This window comes from Melanerpes formicivorus, unplaced genomic scaffold, assembly GCF_026170545.1.
Source record: "Melanerpes formicivorus ecotype bairdi unplaced genomic scaffold, bMelFor1.0.p_v2 SCAF_4, whole genome shotgun sequence".
Taxonomy (NCBI): Eukaryota; Metazoa; Chordata; class Aves; order Piciformes; family Picidae; genus Melanerpes; species Melanerpes formicivorus.
The window spans coordinates 34130285-34151802 of NW_027142356.1; the positions used below are offsets into that span (position 1 = coordinate 34130285).

At 43.5% G+C, this 21518-nt stretch overlaps 1 protein-coding gene across 1 annotated transcript in view; it reads left to right on the plus strand.

The window, feature by feature from the left end:
* Positions 1 to 21518, plus strand: part of UBE2K (ubiquitin conjugating enzyme E2 K) — a 47020-nt gene that overhangs the window by 16922 nt on the left and 8580 nt on the right. The window contains exons 2-4 of the mRNA XM_068137584.1: positions 3294 to 3387; positions 9864 to 9922; positions 12463 to 12545. Coding sequence (XP_067993685.1) covers positions 3294 to 3387; positions 9864 to 9922; positions 12463 to 12545 — 236 coding nt within the window. The remainder of the gene's footprint in view (positions 1 to 3293; positions 3388 to 9863; positions 9923 to 12462; positions 12546 to 21518) is intronic.

Consider the following 21518-nt stretch of genomic DNA (forward strand, 5'->3'; position numbering starts at 1 on the left):
GGAAGGGAGTAATGTCACAGCTGTGGTTCTGTGAATTCTGTGTCCTTAACAGCTCACATCTTTGGTAGATCCAAGAACCAGTTCATGGCAACCATCAGCTTTATCTGACTTAAGTCTTCTCTCATAGCTGTTAGCAACCAAGTTCACTCTGAAGAAGAAAAGGAGTGCAGCTGCACTGGGCATTTTGGTGTGCAACTAGTTGGAACGACTTTAAAGGATCTGAGGCGATGATACCAGTCCTTGTGTCAAGAGTTAGGGCTGGGCCAGCCACTAGATGAGTGGCAGATGCTTTCTGACTACCTCTTTCCATTTCCAAATGGGAAGAGAAAGGGAATAAGGGAGACTTAGGAATTGGAAAAGAACACTTGAACTACCTTAATGAAAAAAGACAATAAAACAATATACAGAAATACATACAAACCCAATATGGAACCCAGCCTCACTGGCAGTTATGTCACCATCACTGCTGATGCTCTGGGCAGATGTTGGGGAAGTCCCAGTCTGCACTCAGCAGCAGATGGGAGCCAAATTCAGGAACTGGATTCTGGAACTGGGGTCAGGAATATATGTATTGGGATTGAAGGCAGAATGGGTAGTCCTTGGATGTTGGCCTTTGAAAAAGAGAGCTTAAGCCTCAGCGTTAATCTGAATATGATGGCTATGGAATGGCCCTTGTTGGTCAGTTCAGGGTCACCTGTCTTGATCACTTCTCCCTGTGGATGTGACATCTTGGTTACAGCACCCTCAGCATGGTACACATGATTTAGCAGTGACCTTAATCACTATAGGAGCAAATACAAGCCAGAGCCTTTCTGCATACCAGTCCTCAGCAGTGACTGTAAACATGGAATGTTATCACTGCTAGAAGCAGACACCGTCTGCTAAAATATGCTGTTAACTTCAGAAAAGTGCAATTACTGAGGAAAGATTGACCTGAAAAGTAGAATCACTGAACAGAATTGGTTCTGTTGTAGCTCAAACCAGGGCATCTTGGCGGGGGGTGGGGTGGGTGGGTGTGAACCCAACAGCCAAACCACAGGATTCAAGAAATCCATACTGCAGTCAGTGAGCGTGGCGTACGGAAGTAGAGTGGACAGACCTACCTGTAGTGGCTTAGCTCTGAAAACTTCATGGTATGGCTTCCTAAAAAAATGCTGCTTTGCATCCTCCAAAGAAAGTCACTGACTGGAACAATTGTATAAATTTTGCTAACAGTGGACTTGGAAAACTAACTCCCTGGAATGAGTAGCTATGGTTAAAGACTTCTGAGAATCAGTTTCTGGAAGACATATGTTTATGTGGTTTGGTTTTTTTCAGTATTGGTGTTTTTGTTTTGTAGGAAGTTGATACTGGGTGTGAAAATGTTGAGGAGGTGACAATGACATTCAAGCCTAGAAATAAATTGTCCCATAAGACATAATTCTGAAGATAAACATAATCTTTAGACTACAGTATTGTGTTTAGATTATCGTACTGTTTTAAAATAGTGAGCACAACATTTGGGGGAGTGTTTCTGTGTTCTGGTGAAAGCTACAATCTTAGAATGGTTTATGTTGGAAGGGACATTAGAGATTATCCCGTGGGTGGGGGTGCCTCTTAACCAGACTTGGTTGCTCAAGGCCTTGAACACCTCCAGGGAGGAGGCATCTCAGCCCCTCTGGGCAACCTGTTCCAGTGTCTTGCAGCCTTGTACTGCAGAACTTCCTAAGATCCAGTCTAAGCCTACTCTCCCTCAGCTTAAAGCATTCTCCCTGGTTCTATCACTAGACACCCTTAGAAAAAGTCCTTCTCCAGCCTTCCTCTAGGCTCCTTTCAGGTATTGGAAGGCAGCTCTAAAGTCCCTCTGGTGTCTTCTCTCCAGGCTGAACAGCCACAGCTCTCTGAGCCTCATCTCATAGCAGAGGTGTTCAGCCCTTGGATCATCCTAGTTGCCCTCCTCTGAACTCGCTCCCACAGTTCTGTGTCCTCCTTATGATGCAGACACCAGAACAATTAACCTATTATTAGTTAAAATTACTCTAAACAAGAAGAAAAGAAAAAAAAGTAACCCCTAGGTCAATGTAATTTTGTAGCTTAAGATATGTAGAACAAATAACTGATTCAGAAGAGCTTTTAAAATGTAATCAACTTAACAATGCAACCTCAGATATTTTATCACAGGGTTGCTTTGCTTATTCTAGTGGTAGTATAAATCATACATTTGAACTTTCTGATGCTTTACAAATAGTCTGTTTTTAATGAAGTGTATTATGACACCAAGTTAGGAGCAGATGTTAGTCAGAGGGTAGAAAGGCTCTGCAGAGGGACCTTGACAGACTGGACAGATGGGCAGAGTCCAATGGGATGGCATTCAACAAGTCCAAGTGCCGAGTGCTGCACTTTGGCTACGGCAATCCCATGCAGAGCTACAGGCTGGGGTCAGAGTGGCTGGAGAGCTCCCAAACAGAGAGGGACCTGGGGGTGCTGATTGACAGCTGCCTGAATATGAGCCAGCAGTGTGCCCAGGTGGCCAAGAGGGCCCATGGCATCCTGTCCTGCATTAGGAATAGTGTGGCCAGCAGGAGCAGGGAAGTCATTGTGCCCCTGTACTCTGCTTTGGTTAGGCCGCACCTTGAGTCCTGTGTCCAGCTCTGGGCCCCTCAGTTCAAGAAGGACATCAAAACACTTGAACATGTCCAGAGAAGGGCAACAAGGCTGGGGAGAGGCCTTGAACACAAGCCCTATGAGGAGAGGCTGAGGGAGCTGGGATTGTTTAGCCTGGAGAAGACGAAGCTCAGGGGAGACCTCATTGCCCTCTACAACTACCTGAAAGGTGGTTGTAGCTGGGAAGGGGTTGGTCTCTTCTCCCAGGCAACCAGCACCAGAACAAGAGGACACAGTCTCAAGCTGTGCCAGGGGAGGTTGACTCGAGGTGAGGAGGAAGTTCTTCACCGAGCGAGTCATTCGTCGTTGGAATGTGCTGCCCAGGGAGGTGGTGGAGTCACCGTCCCTGGAGGTGTTCAAGAGGGGATTGGACGTGGCACTTGGTGCCATGGTCTAGTCATGGGGTCTGTGTTGATAGGTTGGACTCAATGATCCTCGAGGTAATTTCCAACCTTAGTTATACTGTGATACTGTATTTCCAGCTGGAAGATTGCTAATTAGTTTAGGTTACTTTATTTTTCTTTTGTTTTTCAATTAGAGTTGTTAAAATTACTCTTCTAATTAAAATGCCATATTTGGGGAGGGCGGGTGTGGAAATCTGTGTGTGAAATGCTTACTTACCATTCTTTGTTTCTCTGTTTATTTTTAAGACGAGCAAAAATCAAATTAAAGTAGATCTTGTAGATGAGAATTTTACAGAATTAAGAGGAGAAATAGCAGGACCTCCGGACACACCCTATGAAGGCAAGTAATGTTTTTTGTGGCTGCAATCTTTGTGCACTTCTAATCATGTGTCTTGAGATGCTCTTGTTTGTCAGATGAATTGACAGCATGAAAATGTAGAGCTGTTTTATAAATAGCCTGGGTTCAAAAAGTAAATACAAATTCCAAGCTTCCAAAATATTTCAGCTGAACTTCTGTTTTGCCTGAAAACAGATCTGCACTGGTGGTTTAGATTGTCCCATGTTAAAAGTTCATGTACAGGTATAAGCTGTGCGGTGTGATTTGTGTCATTCTGATTGTCCAGGGCAGATGAAGGATGAGGAGGAAGCCTGACATGGGTTAAGACTGGAGAATATTGGGCAGGGCTAGAAGGTGAGGAGAAAGGAAATGAGTCTGGAAAGGATGGAGTAGAAAAGTAGAAGCATCTGTAATGGGTAAAGATTCTTCCTTCTAGAACTTGAGTCACAGGATTCCTCTGCTGCCTAGCAAACAATGGCAGTTCTTCCCTTCCCCCCCTTCCCCCCCTTCCCCCCCTTCCCCCCCTTCCCCCCCTTCCCCCCCTTCCCCCCCTTCCCCCCCTTCCCCCCCTTCCCCCCCTTCCCCCCCTTCCCCCCCTTCCCCCCCCTTCCCCCCCTTCCCCCCCTTCCCCCCCTTCCCCCCATGCTGTGGACCTAAATACATGGTCATGATGGTGACCTGTTTGAAAGTGGGTAATTCTGCTTAGTTCTTGACCAAATCTATTTGGTCATTTTCACATCTGTGTAACAAAGAAGGGTTCCACATGCTGCAAAATTAAGTAATTGGATACTGGGAAACACCTGAATGGTGGGGAGAGTGTTTGTTTTGGTGTTTGGGATTTTTTTCCATTCAAACAGAATTAATCCTCCTCTGGTAAGATGCCTTTCCCTGCCCTGTCCTCCAAGTCAGCATTTACCCCCCCTCCAAGTCAGCATTATCTCTGCTTGTAAACCTAACTATTTTTTAGAAGATATTGAGTGTTATTTGAAATGAAAGATGTATTCATGCATCACAAAAGTTAAAAACTGCATAGCAGTTCATGAAGAGGGTAAAAATAAATAAATAGAATGCCTGCCTGCAGAACTGGGTGTTCTGTGTAATGCTGGATAATTCAGCTAGAGCAGAACTTCAAAAGCTTGAGTGCTGTGCATTCACATACTCAGCATTGCCTGCTAACGAAAATGAGCAGTGTTTGTGCAGTGCAGAACTTGTTGATGTGAAATGCATGGCATACTTACCTATGTATGAGTGCATTTAATGATGAGGAGCTAGTAAGTAATGTGATTTCTTACTTTAACCTAGAAGGCATATGGCCAAGGAGCAAAAGAGTAAACAAAAATTTACTGGCAGCCCATTTCTTGGCATATCCTGGCACTTGAGTAATTTATGTTTAATATTCCTGTAACATAGCTTTATGCATATATTGCCTTGTGCAGTGATGAAAGGCATGCCAGTGTGTGTAGCTTACATTTTATGACTGGGGCTGTAATGCATGCTGCACAGTCACTGACTGATCCACTGTCATTGAAAGTCTGAACAACCACATGGCAGGAAATGGTCTATGAGGGAAAGCAAATTAATGCAGGTTAGATAATTCCATGATACAGGAGGGAATTCTAGGACCATTGTGAAGTGGAAGAGCAGTGATATTTATTGTTGACCACAGTTGGTGAGGCATGTGAAATCAAACTGCTACTGCAGGTGGTGTCAAGGCATTGGTTTAAGTATGACTGAGGCAGGATGCCATTTAGTTTTGGCAAAGTGTACAGCTTTTATTTTTGTTTCAGTTTCAGCTCACATTGATCAGTTATCAGAATATTGCAGGACACAACTTCCAACTGAAACATGTTTGCATCCCCTGTTAAAACATGTCTGTTTGAAAATCCAGATTAATAGCTGCTGGCTGTTACTTGACTTGAGTTTTTCAACAGATAGATTGGGTTTGGGTTTAGGTGTGGGGCTAGGGTGGTTTGGTTTTGTTTTTTCTGTCATTTGTTTTAAACCCTGTGTAGCCATGGTGTTAATTTCAAGCCAAGCTCACAAGTGAGCCATAGTAATGGCAAAATTTGTACTAGGATATTTCATAGAATGATTTTGGTTGGAAGAGACCTATAGAATAGAATAAACCAGGTTGGAAGAGACCTTCAAGATCATCGTGTCCAACCTATCATCCAACACCACCTAATCAACTAAACCATGCAACCAAGCACCCTGTCAAGTCTCCTCCTGAACACCTCCAGTGATGGTGACTCCACCACCTCCTCAGGCAGCACATTCCAATGTGCAATCTCTCTCTCTCTGTAAAACTTCCTCCTAACCTCCAGCCTAAACCTCCCCTGGCTCAGCCTGAGACTGTGTCCTCTTGTTCTGGTACTGGTTGCCTGGGAGAAGAGACAAACTTCTGCCTGTCTACAACCCCCTTCAGGTAGTTGTAGACAGCAATAAGGTCACCCCTGAGTCTCCTCTTCTCCAGGCTAAGCAGCCCCAGCTCCCTCAGTCTCTCCTCATAGGGCTTGTGTTCCAAACCCCTCACCAACTTTGTTGCCCTTCTCTGGACACGCTCCAGCAAGTCAACATCCTTCCTAAACTGAGGAGCCCAGAACTGGACACAGTAAACATCAGTTAACAACATCAGTTAACATCATCAAATCCAACCTTTGGCCTAACAGCACCATGGTCACTAAACCATGTCCCAATGTGCCCTGTCCACACATTTCTTGAACACCTGCAGGTAACTCCAGTACCTCCCTGGGCAGCCTGTTCAATGCCTGACTACTCTTTTCTGTAAAGAATTTTTTCCTACTTTCCAATCTAAACCTTTCCTGGCACAATTTCAGTCCATTTCTTTAAGGAAAGTAGAAAAACTTACTCTAACTCTGTTGTGAGACACATACTGCAGTAGTCCAGAAGGAATCCTCAGCCATTAATGTTTAGTTTAATCTCAAGCATTGAATGGCTATGAAAAAGGCTTACATATGCATACTCCTCCTAAAAAACATTCCACAGAAATACTGTCATGCAGAAGTTGGTATGAATCACTTGCATTTTAATTGCAGTATTGCAGAAATTAATACCCATATTTGTTCAGTTTTAAGTCTTCAAGCCTGTATTTTACACTGTAAACTTCCACGGATGACAAGATGACTGTATAAATAATGAGTAGCAACTCATTACTCCCTGCAGTTTTAAAACCTTTTGGACTTGTACATTCCAGGTGGAAAAATTGGTGTCTGAATAGCCTGTTAGGTAGAAGGCTACAACAGCCTGCCTTTTAAGGGCAAGCAGAAGAAATGGTGATACCTAAGGAAAGTTTTTTATTACCTTGTGAAATAGAGTGGCAGTAAAATCATACAGGGGCTCATGAATTTTTGTAGTCCAGGAACAGTGCAGTTGTACTGTTTCTTAGGAGAAACTGGTGCTGAATTATGCTTCAATTCAGGCAAAATAAAAAGTTGCTCCAGGAGAAGTTTACTTTGGGTATGAGAAGAAATTTCATGGCTGAGGGGGTTCTCTGACACTGAAACAGGACTCCTAGAGAGGTGGTTGAATCCCCATCCCTGGAGATGTTTAAAAGGCACAGAGATGTGGTGTTGAGGGACATGGTTTAGCAGCACACTTTGTAGAGTTAGATAATAGTTGGACTCAATATTCTTAAGGGTCTTTGCCAACCAAAATGATTCTGTGGGTTCAAAAGCAAACTTGCCATTAAGTCTTTGATGTATGTTTCTTCAAAAATATTGTGCCTGTGCTGTCCTGTGAGCAGACAAGTGATCAACTCAGACATGGCCTATTATACTTTTGAATTTATTGAACTTTCTTCCATTGTGTTTGCTGTTAAATCTTTTCAAGTTACTGTAGTACTGAGGAAGAAACAGCTGTAGAACACAGGGTAAAATACCAAAATGATAGTTACCAGTTTCAGGTGTAGTGTATTAGACTGAAAGACATTTTAGAAGTGGGAGGTGTTGGTAGCTGCTAACATGCATTTTGGCACAAACAAAAAGGTGCCACAGACTATATAACTGTTCAGAGAACTCCTTTGAGGTTTTCTTCCTGTGAATCTTGCTGCCTGTATTGAGGCTACTTGAGAATTGGTTTTGTGTGAAGTGATTTGCAACAGAGAAAATCACTCCTGAAATCCCAAAGGAGATAGATTGCAGATACTTCAGTTTTAATTCAAGGAAATTTCTGTATTGTAACAAAGTATGAGGAAGGGAAGAGGCTTATTTCTGAAAGAACAGCAGTAGGATGAGGGGGGAAAAAAAGGCAAGTGAAGAGAAATTCTTTCAGTTTCTAAATTGGTGTGTGTGATTTGCTATACTCTGTTCTTTTTATCGTTAAACTGCTGCCTGGCAAACAATCTTCTGTGTGCAAGCAGAGATGGTTTGAGATTGCTCCAGGCGTATTGATAGTAAACTTGGGTGTTAACAATACTGTAACTGAAATAGGCATGGGTAGTGATGCTGTAATCAGGAGACAAAAATGAGAAATGGTTAGAAAAGGGCAGTAGAAGGTGGCTCTGTCCACCGAGCTCATACTGTCCTTTACTGCCTGCTGGAATACTGCAAACCGTATTTATAGAAGCATCATAGAATGGTTTGAGTTGGAAGGGACCTTAAAGATCATCCAGTTCCAAAGCCCTGCCATGGCAGGGACACCTCCCACTAGGCCAGGATGCTCAAGGGCTTGTCCAGCTCAATCTTAAATAATTCCAGGGATGAGACATCCATAACTTCTGTAGGGCACCCTGTTCCAGTGTCTCATCATCTTCAGTGTAAAGAACTTCCAAATGCCCAATCTAAATTTACCCTGCTCTCCATTAAAACCATTGCTGCTTGTCCTGTCACCACAGGCCCTTATGGAAAGGCCCTCTCCCGCTCTCCTCTAGCCCTGTTCAGGTACTGGAAGGCTGCTATAAGGTCTCCCCAGAGCCTTCCCTTCTCCAGCCCGAACAGGCCCAATTCTCACAGTCTGTCCTCATAAGAGAGGTTCTCCGACCCGCTGATCATCATTGTGACCCTCCTCCGAACCCTCTTTAAGAGATCCATGTCCTCCTTTTGTGTTGTGGGCTCCAGAGCTGGATGTAGTACTCCAGATGAGGTCTCACAAGAGCAGTGTAGAGGGGCAGAATTGCCTCCCTTGACCTGCTGGCCACACAGCTTTTGATGCAGCCCAAGGCAGGGGATGTTTTGGGCTGCCATTGTACATTGCCGACCTGTGTCAAGTGCCCCATCAGCCAGCACCCCTGAGTTCTCCCCTGATATCTGCTCTCAATCCACTCCTTGCTAGCCTATATTTGTGCTTGGCATTGTCCTGACCCTCATGTAGGACCTTGCACTTGGCCATGTTGAACTTCATGCTGTTGGCTTGGGCCCACCTCTTAAGCTTGCTGAAGTCCCTCCGGATGCTGTTGCTTCCCTGCAGCCTGTCAACCAGACCACACAGCTTGATGTTGCCCACAAACTTAGAGAGTGCTTAGATCCCACTGTCTGTGTCACCAGCAAAGATGTTAAACAGCACTGATCCCTGAGGGACTCCACTCGTCACAGGCAGAGGCACTTAGTGCAGTGGTTGAGTTCATTAGATGGTGTTGGACTTGATGATCTCAAAGGTCTTTTCCAACCTGGTTAATTCTGTAATCACAAGTCTTTGAGAGTAGCTGTCTAGCCAATTCCTTATCCACCAAGTGATCTATCCATCAAATCTCTGTCTTTCTAACATAGAGACCAAAGTGTTGTTCAGAACCATGTTGAATGCTTTGCACAAGTTCAGGCAGATTATGTCACTTGCTCTTCCCTTATCTGTGGCCCCATCATAGAAAAACACCAAATTCATCAAAATGTTTGCAAAATTGGGATAGAAGTAAATAATTCAGACAACAAGACAGAACCTCGAGGTCCTTTCCAGCCTAAGTGATACTGTGATACTGTGATAATGGAAGGAACACTGAACCATCCTTTATTTATTTCCCCCCTCAAAGTGTGGCAGCTTTTCATAGGCTCTTCAGTTCCAGAAAGTTAAAAATTCTTTTCAAGTTAATCTGAAGAAAACTTAGAGGCATGAGAGATCAGAAAAGTCAAAATAGTTTAGCACCCTATGCATCCTGAGTGTTCCTGTGGCATGTTGTCTCATCTCTTTGAGGGGTATTTGGTTCATGTTTTGGTCTCTTTTTCTGAAATAGAACATGGAAATTGTAGCATTGGAAATGAGAAGCTATAGGAAAATGTACATCTTAAACAGACTTAAGAAAGATAGATTCTGAGTCATGTAAGCAAGTGTGTCTTTATCAGATTTACCTGATGTTCCTTTACTTGTAAAATTCCTGTCATTTAGAAGTATCTTCCAGCTAATACTTTTGAGGAGACTTGAATGACTTAAAAATCTGCCCATCTAGAACTGTAGGCTTTACTGTCATGAAAGACTTAAGTTTGGGTAATACTCTCTTGTTCTGATGTCTAACTTATTCTTGTCTTTTGAAGGTGGAAGGTATCAACTAGAGATAAAAATTCCAGAAACATATCCATTCAATCCTCCCAAGGTACTGTAAACACTTTATTGTTTTTTTATATAAAATAATTTGGCTAACAAGTTGGGTTTGAGTGCTCTTAGTTATTTGCATGTGGATGTAGTCTCTTATGGCTTCCTTATTTATTTATCCTCTTCTAGACAAGCATTGCAGCTGTCATCTTCAGGAATAATGGAAGGTGTATAGCTGCATGGCATCAGAAGTAGAAGGATTATTCCTTAAAGCACAAATTCTGGGGAGGAGTTTGTGCTTTATTGACCCTTATGTAATGTTTTCCTGGCAAGCTAATACAATTTTCAGCTTGGTATAGAGAGGATAGCTCTCTCCTCTCCTCACTGTCATTACAAAACTGCTGTAATTGATAATTACTGAAATGAATTACTCAATTTGTTGGGCTTCATGAGTTATATTTAGTAGAGTCTTGGGTCTAACCTACTGAGTTTCTTGTAATAGTTTAGTGACATGTACAGTTGTGTGACTTGAAGAACCAACAGTGATCTTACAGATCTGCTGGAGTGCTTAAAACGTGCATCTGAATGACAGAGAAGAGAAATGGCTGTAGTGAAGTCACTGAAACAGTTCTCACAACTTGCCACCCTTTCAGCTTTACTGTACCTTTCTAGAACTTTACATTTGTGATGCCACTTCCCTCCTAAATGGATCAGTCTGAATAGTGCTCTGACCAGCCACGTGCATCTGCAATTGTGTGTTCCTGTGCCCTGATTTAGTCCCTTCTCCAGTGGCTTCTGATGAATCAGCAGACTTCTGAGATGTCTGATTCAGCTTCTTGGTTGGTTTTCTCTGTCTGAAAGCTGTTTTTGAACTAAGAACCTGTCCTAGATCCTGATTATTTTCACAGTGGTATGTAATACTAGGAAGGAACCAGGGAAGAGGAAGAAGGGAGAGGTCCCAGTAGCTCATAGCTCCATGGCTCTTGCCATTTGACTTCCTTAAGGCTGGACTGAAAGACTGCATGGAATGTCTGTTGGTTTCAGTTCTTTCTTCTGCTTGTGTTCTGGCAGGAGAACTGAATAAGAGCTGAAACAGGTCATAGAGACTGAAAGATGGGCTTATGGACCATGGTTTAATTGCTGCTTTAGGGCTTGATGGTTTCCACTTCCAAAGCTGTTAGAAGCTTACTGCACTCTAGCATAGCACTGCTTATGCTGGAGTCTGTGGTCTTGAATTGGAGGCCTTTTGGTTGTGTGTAGCCCTGCCTTTCTTGCTTTATCTTGTTCAGTATGTGCTTTGACAGCCATTGTTAGCCATCACTCACTGTGAGAAATTACCTAGTATTTACATGGCTTTTTACATTTTCAAAGTGACTGAGAGAATTGAGCTAGTTTAATAAGTGGCTCAGCTGACATGATCTCTTGTTTTCTGTCCTGGAAAGCAGAACTGTTACAGTCTTGTCTATTTATGCAGCATGATTGCACTGATTTTATTATGGCCCTTTGTGTACAGCCTTTTGCTGTAGTGCCTGAGAGATAAGGAGCTCTCTACACTGATCTGCAGATCAGAGAGATAAATTGAAAGATCTGTGTTGTACGTAAAATGTTTCTCAGGAATTTGGGGTGAGGAAGTAGATGGTGAGAAAAGAGAGGGGCAGGGCAAAGTCACTGAAAGTAAAAAATGCAGCCAGAAAGGGGGAGCTTGAGGAAAATGGAGAGATTCCTAAAGGGGGTGTGTGTGTATATTCCTTTCAGAGGACAGCTTTGGGTTTTGAGACCTCTAAAAGAAAATGCTGCTTTTAAGTTTCTCAGTGTCTTTAAATCTAAATGAAAAACCAATACACAAAACAAACCCCAACAACAAAACATAAAGCCCTCCAAAGCCAAAACTGAACCGATTGGTTCAATGCTCTCGAAGCGTGAATAAACTTTAGCATACAAATCTGGACACGATCAATGAATGAATGCTGGGACTACATCCTTTCAACAGCAAAGGAAAGGAATTGTAATCTAGTTAGGTTTTTCTTTGTTGAAGAGCTTTCTGCATGTGTGTGATGAGACTGGATGGTGCAGAAGTAGTAGCATTCACCAAGGAAGTATTTATAATGCTCCTGTAGCTACCAACAATTTAGCTGAACAGTGAGATTTAATGCCTATGGTAAGAGGCGTTGTTACCCTTCCTGAGAGGACTTTATAGCATTTACAGTGTTGGAAGTTTTCAGTCTGTGTTTGACCATCTGCTTGCATCAACTCATAGTGCTGAAAGATGTTTCTAGGGGGCTTGAAAGTGCACACATGACAGTGTGTGGGAAAGCAGTTAGGGATCAGTTTGGGGTCCTCAAATGGACAGTAATCCGTTTTGGAGTATAGCAGGGCTCTGTTTAACAAATGGCCTTGGAAACCTCATGAAGGCCTGGAAGCCTCCTGAAATAAGTGCTGTTACTTATTCTGATTTATTTTTTGTTGATGTTTTGGTTTTTTAGGTGGCTATTTGCTAAATTAGTGTGTCTGGATAATACTGTTAGACATGGTGCATTTCAAGCCTTTAATAGACTGCATTTTATAAACCCTTCTGTTTTTAAACATTGTCTTGTCTTCTAGGTGCGGTTTATCACCAAAATATGGCATCCTAATATTAGCTCAGTCACTGGGGCCATTTGTTTGGATATTCTGAAGGATCAATGGTAAGATTCCATGTGGTTTTAAATGTATAGAATCAAATATACCACTGTGTCCTGGATGGGAGCCACCAGCTCCTATCGCTTTGCACTTTGCATTTGTAATCCAAAGTGTCCTTAAAGCATACAATAGTTTAGTGCAGTATTTTTGAATTGAAAAGATGCCAAGGAAATGATTGGGTGCTAGTTTTGGAAAATGCAAGATACTACATACAGAGAGTAGGTTCCAAAATCTTTTACACTAGGGTTAGGGTAAACAGTTCATTGTTGTTGAAGTTCTGGATGTTTTCGTAGGAGTTTGGTTTGGGGTTTTTTTTTTAGTTAGTTGTTTTAAGAAATGCTACCTATTGCCTCCTGAATTCTGTCCTTTCAGCCTCCTGAGGTGTAAGCAGGAAAAAAAATGCTTGTCTTCATACTGAATCTTCTAGTAGAAGTCAAGCACCACTTTCTAATGGTGCTCTTGGGACTTTTTGGGTTTTTCATCATATAATCTTAAAACAAAAATCACATGAGCATTGGTGAAGCCTCTGGTTCTTCAGAGAAGAAGAAATTTGTGGCTACCTCCAGCCTTTCTTGTTTGAAGGATAGAAAAGCCTCTCTTCTTTTTTTCTGAGTAACTTCCTAAAACTTCCTAACCCATATGATTGCTTAATACTGTTTAAATAAGTTATTTGCTGCCCTTCATTATGTACTGTTTCAGCTGTTTAAACTGAGGAATGCCTTCATCACCATGTTTAATTTTTCTGCCTGTGGGGCTTGAAGAATGCTCTACATAAAATGATAGCTTCATTAGAAAGGCAACAAACAAAAAATCCCCAAGCAACAGCCTCCAAGTTTGACAATTTAATATTTAATTGATTTCACCAGCTATCCAGAGGTAAATGGGACAAATTCAGTTCTGAAATACTGTAGTGGCTGTATTCTAGAAAGTATATTTAGTTCCACAGTCTCTCTTCTCACACCTTCAGTAACAAGCTCTGTTACTGCAGTGCCACTTCACTGACTTGTAATGCTGAATAATGCTGCTGTTGTTGCTGTGTTTAAATGTTAAGTCTCAGATTCCAGTGCCTGTCTCTGTGTTCCAGTGAGGTCAGGAGTTGAAGGACAGAATTTGGGCCTGTGGGACTTAGGCTTTCTTAAAGAGTTAATAAACTGGTAAAATACTTACCTATGATGAATACAAAGATTTTAAGGTGTTTGCATAGTTAAAAACCCCCCAAAATGTAATTCTCTTCCCTACTCACCCATCCCATGATAATGATTTTCTATTCTAATGAGCATAATTGAGATATTGTTGTGCATATTGGCAGGAAGTTTAATCAGTTTGCAATGCAATGTCTTGAAATGATTTTTTAATGAGTTTAATGAAATTCTTTCTCCACAGTATATGCTTGATGCTGAAATTGTTTGCAGCTGTGGATTTTCATCATGTTTGATTTGTAAATACCTGTTATGCCAGTTTGTTTGCAAAACAGCAACTGTTTGCTGGTAGAATTAAGATAGGGATATGATTTTGTAGGAGTAGTGTGTATATGAGGACAGACTGAAGGAGTTGGGGCTGTTCAGTCTGGAGAAGAGAAGGCTCCGAGGTGACCTCATTGTGGCCTTGGCAGTATCTGAAGGGGGCCTACAGGAAGGCTGGGGAGGGACTGCTCAGGATCTCAGGTAGTGATAGGACTCGGGGGAATGGAATGAAGCTGGAGGTGGGGAGATTCAGGCTGGATGTGAGGAGGAGGTTCTTCCCCATGAGAGTGGTGAAGCCCTGGAATGGGTTGTCCAAGGAGGTGGTCGAGGCCCCGTCCCTGGGGGTGTCTAAGAGCAGGCTGGATGAGGCTCTGGGCAGCCTGATCTAGTGTGTGGTGTCCCTGCCCGTGGCAGGGGGGTTGGAACTAGATGATCCTTGTGGTCCCTTCCAACCCTGACTGATACTATGATACTGATCTGGTTTGACTTCTGTTATGTGGTTTCACTTATTTGAGCCTGTGTTTCTCTTCCAGGCTAGTATTCTGTCTCAAAATTTTGTTCTTAAATATAAAATGTACCTAATACTGAGAAGCAAATTACTTGAAAGCTGTTCTGCATAAATCCCTTGAGCAGTGGTTATGAAGAGAATGCATTGTGGCTATGTGTATGGCTACAAAACCCCTCTTGGCTGTTGTGATTTTTGACAGTCATAATAAAAAGGAATAATTATTTATTCATTTTTTTTTCATAGTGACTTTAATGAAGGATTCACACTTGAGTTTTAGTTGAGGTGCAGAAATCATTTTTACAAGAGATAATAAGCATTTTGACAGACAGGTAAGCAACAGCCAGCTTGTAGTAATCATCTAAAAGTGCTGGGTTTTGTTCAGAGTGTTGGAGGAACACTGAGCCTCTTTAAACTCCTGAGAAAAACACAGGGGATATGAACATTGTCAGGGGGAACTCTTCAGCAAGCAGTTTGTATTCCCCCTCCTGCACTATGTCAAAACTATTTTATTCTCTTTTTTTTCCTTACCCTTGTGAGTATCCAGTCTTGTATTTCTCCTGTAAATAGTGACTGCCCAACAAGCTTCCACTCAAAGGCCTTATTAATTTTCTCCCTCCTTCCAGGTTCCACAAGCCCTCAATACAAGTTCCCAGAGCTTTTCTCCTTGATTAACAAGCTTAATTATTTCACAAATTGAATAAACATTGCAGATTATTAAAAAAAAAAAAAAATAAATTAAGAGTTGTTCCCAGTAGCCATGTTTGGTTGACAGAGTGGAGCAGCAATCTGCTGGCTGCAGCTGTTGCTGCTGTTCTGCTGGGTTACATCTCAGAGCAACTGGAGATTGTTTCCAAAGAGGAACGTACAGAACATAAATGAAACCTTCCTAAATGGAAAATTACTTAGCTGTTTTGAAAAATGAAGAAGTAAAAGAGTATCTGGCAGTGTTTCATAATCCTCTTAGGACTGTTTCAGCTGATAGAAAGGTAAGAGGTTTCTTCCCTCAGGCCTGCTGGGCACAGCTGGCTTGCCCTGCTTTTTTGATATCCCCACAGCATTCATCCAAACAGGGGGATGCTCTTTTTTTTTTTTAATGGAAATGCCCTAAGATATTACCTCTAAAAAAAAAAGTGTGAGTGAAATATCAGCTGTCTTTGTCCTGATTCATCCCAGCTTTCCCATGCTGTTGAACAACAACATGCAGTGCTACAGGCTGGGGTCAGAGTGGCTGGAGAGCAGCCAGACACAGAGGGACCTGGGGGTACTGGTCGATGGCAGGCTGAACATGAGCCTGCAGTGTGCCCAGGCAGCCAAGAGGGCCAATGGCATCCTGGCCTGCATCAGGAACAGTGTGGCCAGCAGGAGCAGGGAGGTCATTCTGCCCCTGTACACTGCACTGGTTAGGCCACACCTCGAGTACTGTGTCCAGTTCTGGGCCCCTCAGTTTAGGAAGGAGGTTGACTTGCTGGAACGAGTCCAGAGAAGAGCAACAAAGTTGGTGAGGGGTTTGGAACACAAGCCCTGTGAGGAGAGGCTGAGGGAGCTGGGGTTGCTCAGCCTGGAGAAGAGGAGACTCAGGGGTGACCTTATCACTCTCTACAACTACCTGAAGGGAGGTTGTAGACAGGCTGATGATGGTCTCTTCTCCCAGGCAGCCAGTACCAGAACAAGAGGACACAGTCTCAGGCTGCGCCAGGGGAAGTTCAGGTTGGATGTTAGGAAGAAGTTTTACACAGAGAGAGTGATTGCCCATTGGAATGGGCTGCCTGGGGAGGTGGTGGAGTTGCCGTCATTGAAGGTTTTCAGGAGGAGACTTGATGGGGTGCTTGGTGCCATGGGTTAGTTGTTTGGGTGGGTTGGATTGGTTGATGGGTTGGACACGATGATCTTGAAGGTCTCTTCCAACCTGGTTTGGTTTATTCTAAAGGTTTATTCTAAACTGCAGTGCCAATAGAAAGCCTGGCTTTTGGTTAGGCTGTCTGGAGTGGAAGCTTTTAGTTGGAAGGTCTCAGAAGGACAGTGCTTCCCTGCAGGGAGTTCTCTGCAACTCATTGGTGGGTGTTTTTTGCCTTTCCTCCTGTTTTGTAGATGCCAAACCTGCAAGGCTGCATAGTGGCTAAGCAGCATTTTGGGATGGGGATAGGAGTCAAGGGTTCTTGTAAAGGTTAGGAGAAAACAGAGCCTGTGATGTCATGGGCCAAAGGCAATGTGATGTCATGTGCAGGACAAATACAATACTGGCATGGTAGGAAAGTTCTGCCTGGCTTTCATTTATGATTGATCAAGCTTCTGTTGGAGTAGTGTACCCACTTTGAGCACTGTGTTCCAGGGAAGATGGGATGGAAAAGTCCAAAGTTAAGTAACAAACACGATGGTTTGAGCAAACACAACCTATAGTGGAAGACGGGAAAGCCATTTTAGCCTGCAGAACATCAAGCAAAGTGAAGCATTGAAACAGATTTTTCCAAGAGACTTGTGAGGTTCCAGATAAGAGCAGATTAGACAGAAGTCTGACAGGAGTTACACAAAAACTTGCTTTTGAGAAGGGGGAGGGAAAAACCTAAACCCCAAGCATGCAGCTAGTTGAGTCACTAAAGGGAATTGCCTGAACTCCATGTGATGCATAATTCCACACCTGGAAATAAACTTACAGTGTAAGGAGAGTTGGAAGTATGTATTATTTTGTTCAGGATTCTGCTCTGGGGAAAAAACAATCCTGGAAAATACAGATGAAATATATCTTTCCAGTGGAAATTTGTTTTAAGCAAAACACAGCTTGCTTTTGCAGCACGTGCTGCTATGGCCTCTGGAGTTGTGGGCTGTGCATTGGTTTGGGTTTCTGTGGTATTGTGCAGCATAGATTTGTCTCCAGAGCTGGTGATGAGAATTGTTTTTCCTCTCTGCTGATGGGGAGGAGCAGGTCCTACCTTAATAGTGTCTGTAAATGTAGTTCTCAGCAGTCATCTTCATTTACTTTAATCTCCCCAAGAGAAGGTAATGGGAAGGAAGAAGAGCTTTTTAGGGTACTTGGGAAATGAAAAGCTATTTTTAGCTGTCCTTCCAGTTTCTTCTGGGAATCTTAATTTATGTCTGAAAAGTTAAGATGAAGCTATGTGGAAAATAAAAAGACTTTGCCAATTTCTTTGATCAGGAAAGTTAATTGGTGTCCTAAAGGTAGAAAATGTTAAGTGAGTATACAATAGCTACACACAATGCACCAGATTTTCTTCACCTTTCATCAGAAACTCCAGTTTCCTTTTTTTAAAAGCCAAACAGCAGCTGAAGTTCTGAAGGTTTTCTTCTGTGATTTAAAGATACTTCTTCTTTAAATATTTGCATCCAGTGAAGACTTTGCCATCTTAGACACGAGATATGAAAGCCATTTCAAGTCATGAAGAGTTGAAAATAAGTTGCAAATGACATTTTTAAACCTTTTTACATATGTAGCTAGCCTTGTCTGTAGACTTGGTATTTTAGTGTGAGTTCTCTGAGTGTACAGCCAGCTGTATATCCAAATAGATGAAGTGTTTATTACCCATTACACGGGTTTGATGGGTGGACCACTAGATGGATAAGGAACTGGCTTGATGGCCGCACCCAAAGAGTGGCTGTCAATGGCTCCATGTCCCAGTGGAGGCCAGGGACAAGCGGAGTCCCTCAGGGATCAGTCCTGGGACCTGTCTTGTTGAACATCTTTGTCAGTGACATGGACAGTGGCATTGAGTGCACCCTCAGCAGGTTTGCTGATGACACCAAGCTGTGTGGTGCAGCAGACACGCTGGAGGGAAGGGAGGCCATCCAGAGGGACCTTGACAGGCTGGAGAGGTGGGCACAAGCCAACCTCACGAGGTTCAATAAGAGCAAGTGCAGGGTCCTGCATCTGGGTCGAGGCAATCCCAGGCACAAATCCAGGCTGGGCAGGGACTGGCTGGAAAGCAGCCCTGAGGAGAGAGACTTGGGGGTGCTGGTGGACAAAAAGCTCAACATGAGCTCTCAGTGTGCACTTGCAGCCCGCAAAGCCAATCAGATCCTGGGCTGCATCAGGAGAAGTGTGGCTAGCAGGTCGAGGGAGGTGATCCTCCCCCTCTACTCAGCTCTGGTGAGACCTCACCTGGAGTACTGCCTCCAGTTCTGGAGCACCTATTGCAAGAGGGATGTGGAGGTGCTGGAAGGTGTCCAGAGAAGGGCCACAAGGATGATCAGAGGGCTGGAGCACCTCTCCTATGAGGACAGACTGAGGGAGTTGGGGCTGTTCAGTCTGCAGAAGAGAAGGCTCCCAGGTGACCTAATTGTGGCCTTCCAGTATCTGAAGGGGGCCTACAGGAAGGCTGGGGAGGGACTTCTCAGGATCTCAGGTAGTGATAGGACTAGGGGGAATGGAATGAAGCTGGAGGTGGGGAGATTCAGGCTGGATGTGAGGAGGAGGTTCTTCCCCATGAGAGTGGTGAAGCCCTGGAATGGGTTGTCCAGGGAGGTGGTTGAGGCCCCATCCCTGGAGGTGTTTAAGGCCAGGCTGGATGAGGCTCTGGCCAGCCTGATCTAGTGTGGGGTGTCCCTGCCCATGGCAAGGGGGCTGGAACTCGATGATCCTTGTGGTCCCTTCCAACCCTGACTGGTACTGTGATAGTATTTTGGAATGGGAATATCAGAGCAGGAGTTCGAGTCCCAGTGTGCTTTATATAAAGATCTGCAAACATCCTAGATGAGCAGAGACAGAAAGGCCCTGGCAGTCTTGAAGACCAAAGATAGCTGGAGCCAGTGCAGAACTTGTGTTGGAGGAGTTGATAGCACCTCTGATCCTTGGTGATGCCCCCAGCTCCCCAGAGTTATGTCCCGCTCCTGGTAGGTGCGGTGTAAATGGAAGCAAATTGCACATAACAGTGTCAGAAGTGGCCATGACCCCTTTCATGTCATCTTCTCTACTTTAAATAATGGCAGTGCTTTCTGATGGCTCTAAAGTAGAAAGATTTCTGTAAAGTGCAGAACAGCTTTCATTTGGTGAAGTAACTACTGTGTCAGTAACAGCTGATAGATACTTCAGGTTGAGCCTGTCTTTAAAAGGACACTAAATGGCATGATATAATAACTTCACTGGGGAAATACATCTTAGGCTTTAGAGCATGTCTGGAGGATGTGGCAGTTCCTGAAATTTACTGCATAAAAATCAGACTGGCTAATTCCAGTGGAGCATGGTGAGGCCTAGAACACTTGACGTTCTGTGACACTGGAATAGTAACATGTTGCATTACACTGATTTAATTCAGGCAGAGATCCTTGCGGATGGGGCCACAAAGATGATCCAAGGGCCAGAGCACCCCTGCTGTGAGGATAGGCTGAGGGAGCTGGGGTTGTTCAGCCTGGAGAGGATTCCCCAGGGGACCTTACAGCTGCCTTCTAGTACCTGAAGGGAGCTTAGAGGAAGGAAGGAAGGAGAGTCTTTTCGTAAGGGTGTCTAGTGACAGGACAAGGGGGAGTAGTTTGAGGGAGAGCAGGCTTAGAATGGCTCCTAGGAAGAAATTCTTCAGTATGAGGGTGGTGAGACTCTGGAATAGGTTGCCCAGGCAGGTTGTGGATGCCTCCCTGGGGGTGTTCAAGCCAGGCTGGATGAGGCCTTTGAGCAGCTGAGTCTAGTTGAGAGGTGTCCCTGCCCATGGCAGGGAGGTTGGGGTAGATGCTCTCTAAGGTCCCTTCCCACCTAAGCCATTCTGTGAATTACCTCATCACTGTGTACATGAAATGCCTTTCAAGACAGCATGAATGAGTAGAGAGCACAAAGAACAGGAAATGAAAAGAACCAAATAACATAGGTACACAAGCAAAACTACTTGTGTATTCTTTCACTGAGCTTTTTCTTTGCACTGAGGTTTTGTATGTGTGATTCAGGTGTGGAAAACCAAGGTGCTTTACGCTCTTAAGCAGGCTTTCATCCCACAATTGAATGTGTTGCAGTAGCTATTTTCTGATTAAATATAATCTTACTAGTTAATCCTTAGCTTTCTTTGCTAAGGGCATTCTTTGTCTTGGATGAAGCATTCAGCTTGGAACCCAAACTACTGAAAAACTGGATGAGAATCTGAAATTCTGGGGCGAAATAAGTTACAAAGGAATAGGTTTGGGAAAGGAGAATTGTGTGGTGTGAAGGTTTGGTGATTTGTCAGAATTCAGATGTAAAAGCATGAGGTTCTTGTTAAGATTTAAATCTGCTAAGTTCAGCTTGAGGGACTTCAAGCTGATGTGGCAGTTGGAATGAGACAATATGTGCTAATTAAAATCTCTTGTCACTTGAGATGCTTCTCACTTGAGTTTTCATGTAGAACACTGCACTGTGAAAGCTCAGTGCTGATTACCAAGCTAAAAAAAAAAGGGGGAGGGGGAATTTTCCAGGAAAAATCATTGAAAAGTAGAAAGAGCCAGGGAAGAGGAATGCCACATTTGAATGGATAGTGACAGCAGAAAACAGCAGCTCTACATGGAACGTAGTATTTGGTGGCACAGATGGACCCCCAGTGTTTTACCAACACCAGTTTTGTGTTTGGGGTGTACTCTGCTAGGGTACCTCAAGGCAGTGCCTCAAAAGTAAGAAATGTTTGGAATCTGAGACTGGAAGTAGATTTTAACTTGCCTTTGTATCTGGAACATCAGGTCAAAAGTCTTGCCACCCTTCCAACAGACTGTCTGCCTTGACTTTCAGTCTTCTGAACAGAAGACGTTCTTTTCTGATGATTGAAAACTGAACAGTTTGCTGTAAGACATCAGCTGCCTGTGTTTCCTAACTTCCCTCTGTCACTGCATGTGCCATATCCATTTTGCTCAAAGCAAAGATGTCACATTTTTCTCTACTTACCTTCCTACTAGTACTTAAAGGACAGTAAACAGATTTGTGTATTGGCTTGAGCATCTGCCTGTGCCTTCATCACTGCAGTGAAGAGTCTGCTTAAACCCTTCAAAGCAGCTGAAATACTGAACTTAAACAGGTTCTGTGGGGTCCTTACTTGTTTTCCAGTGTG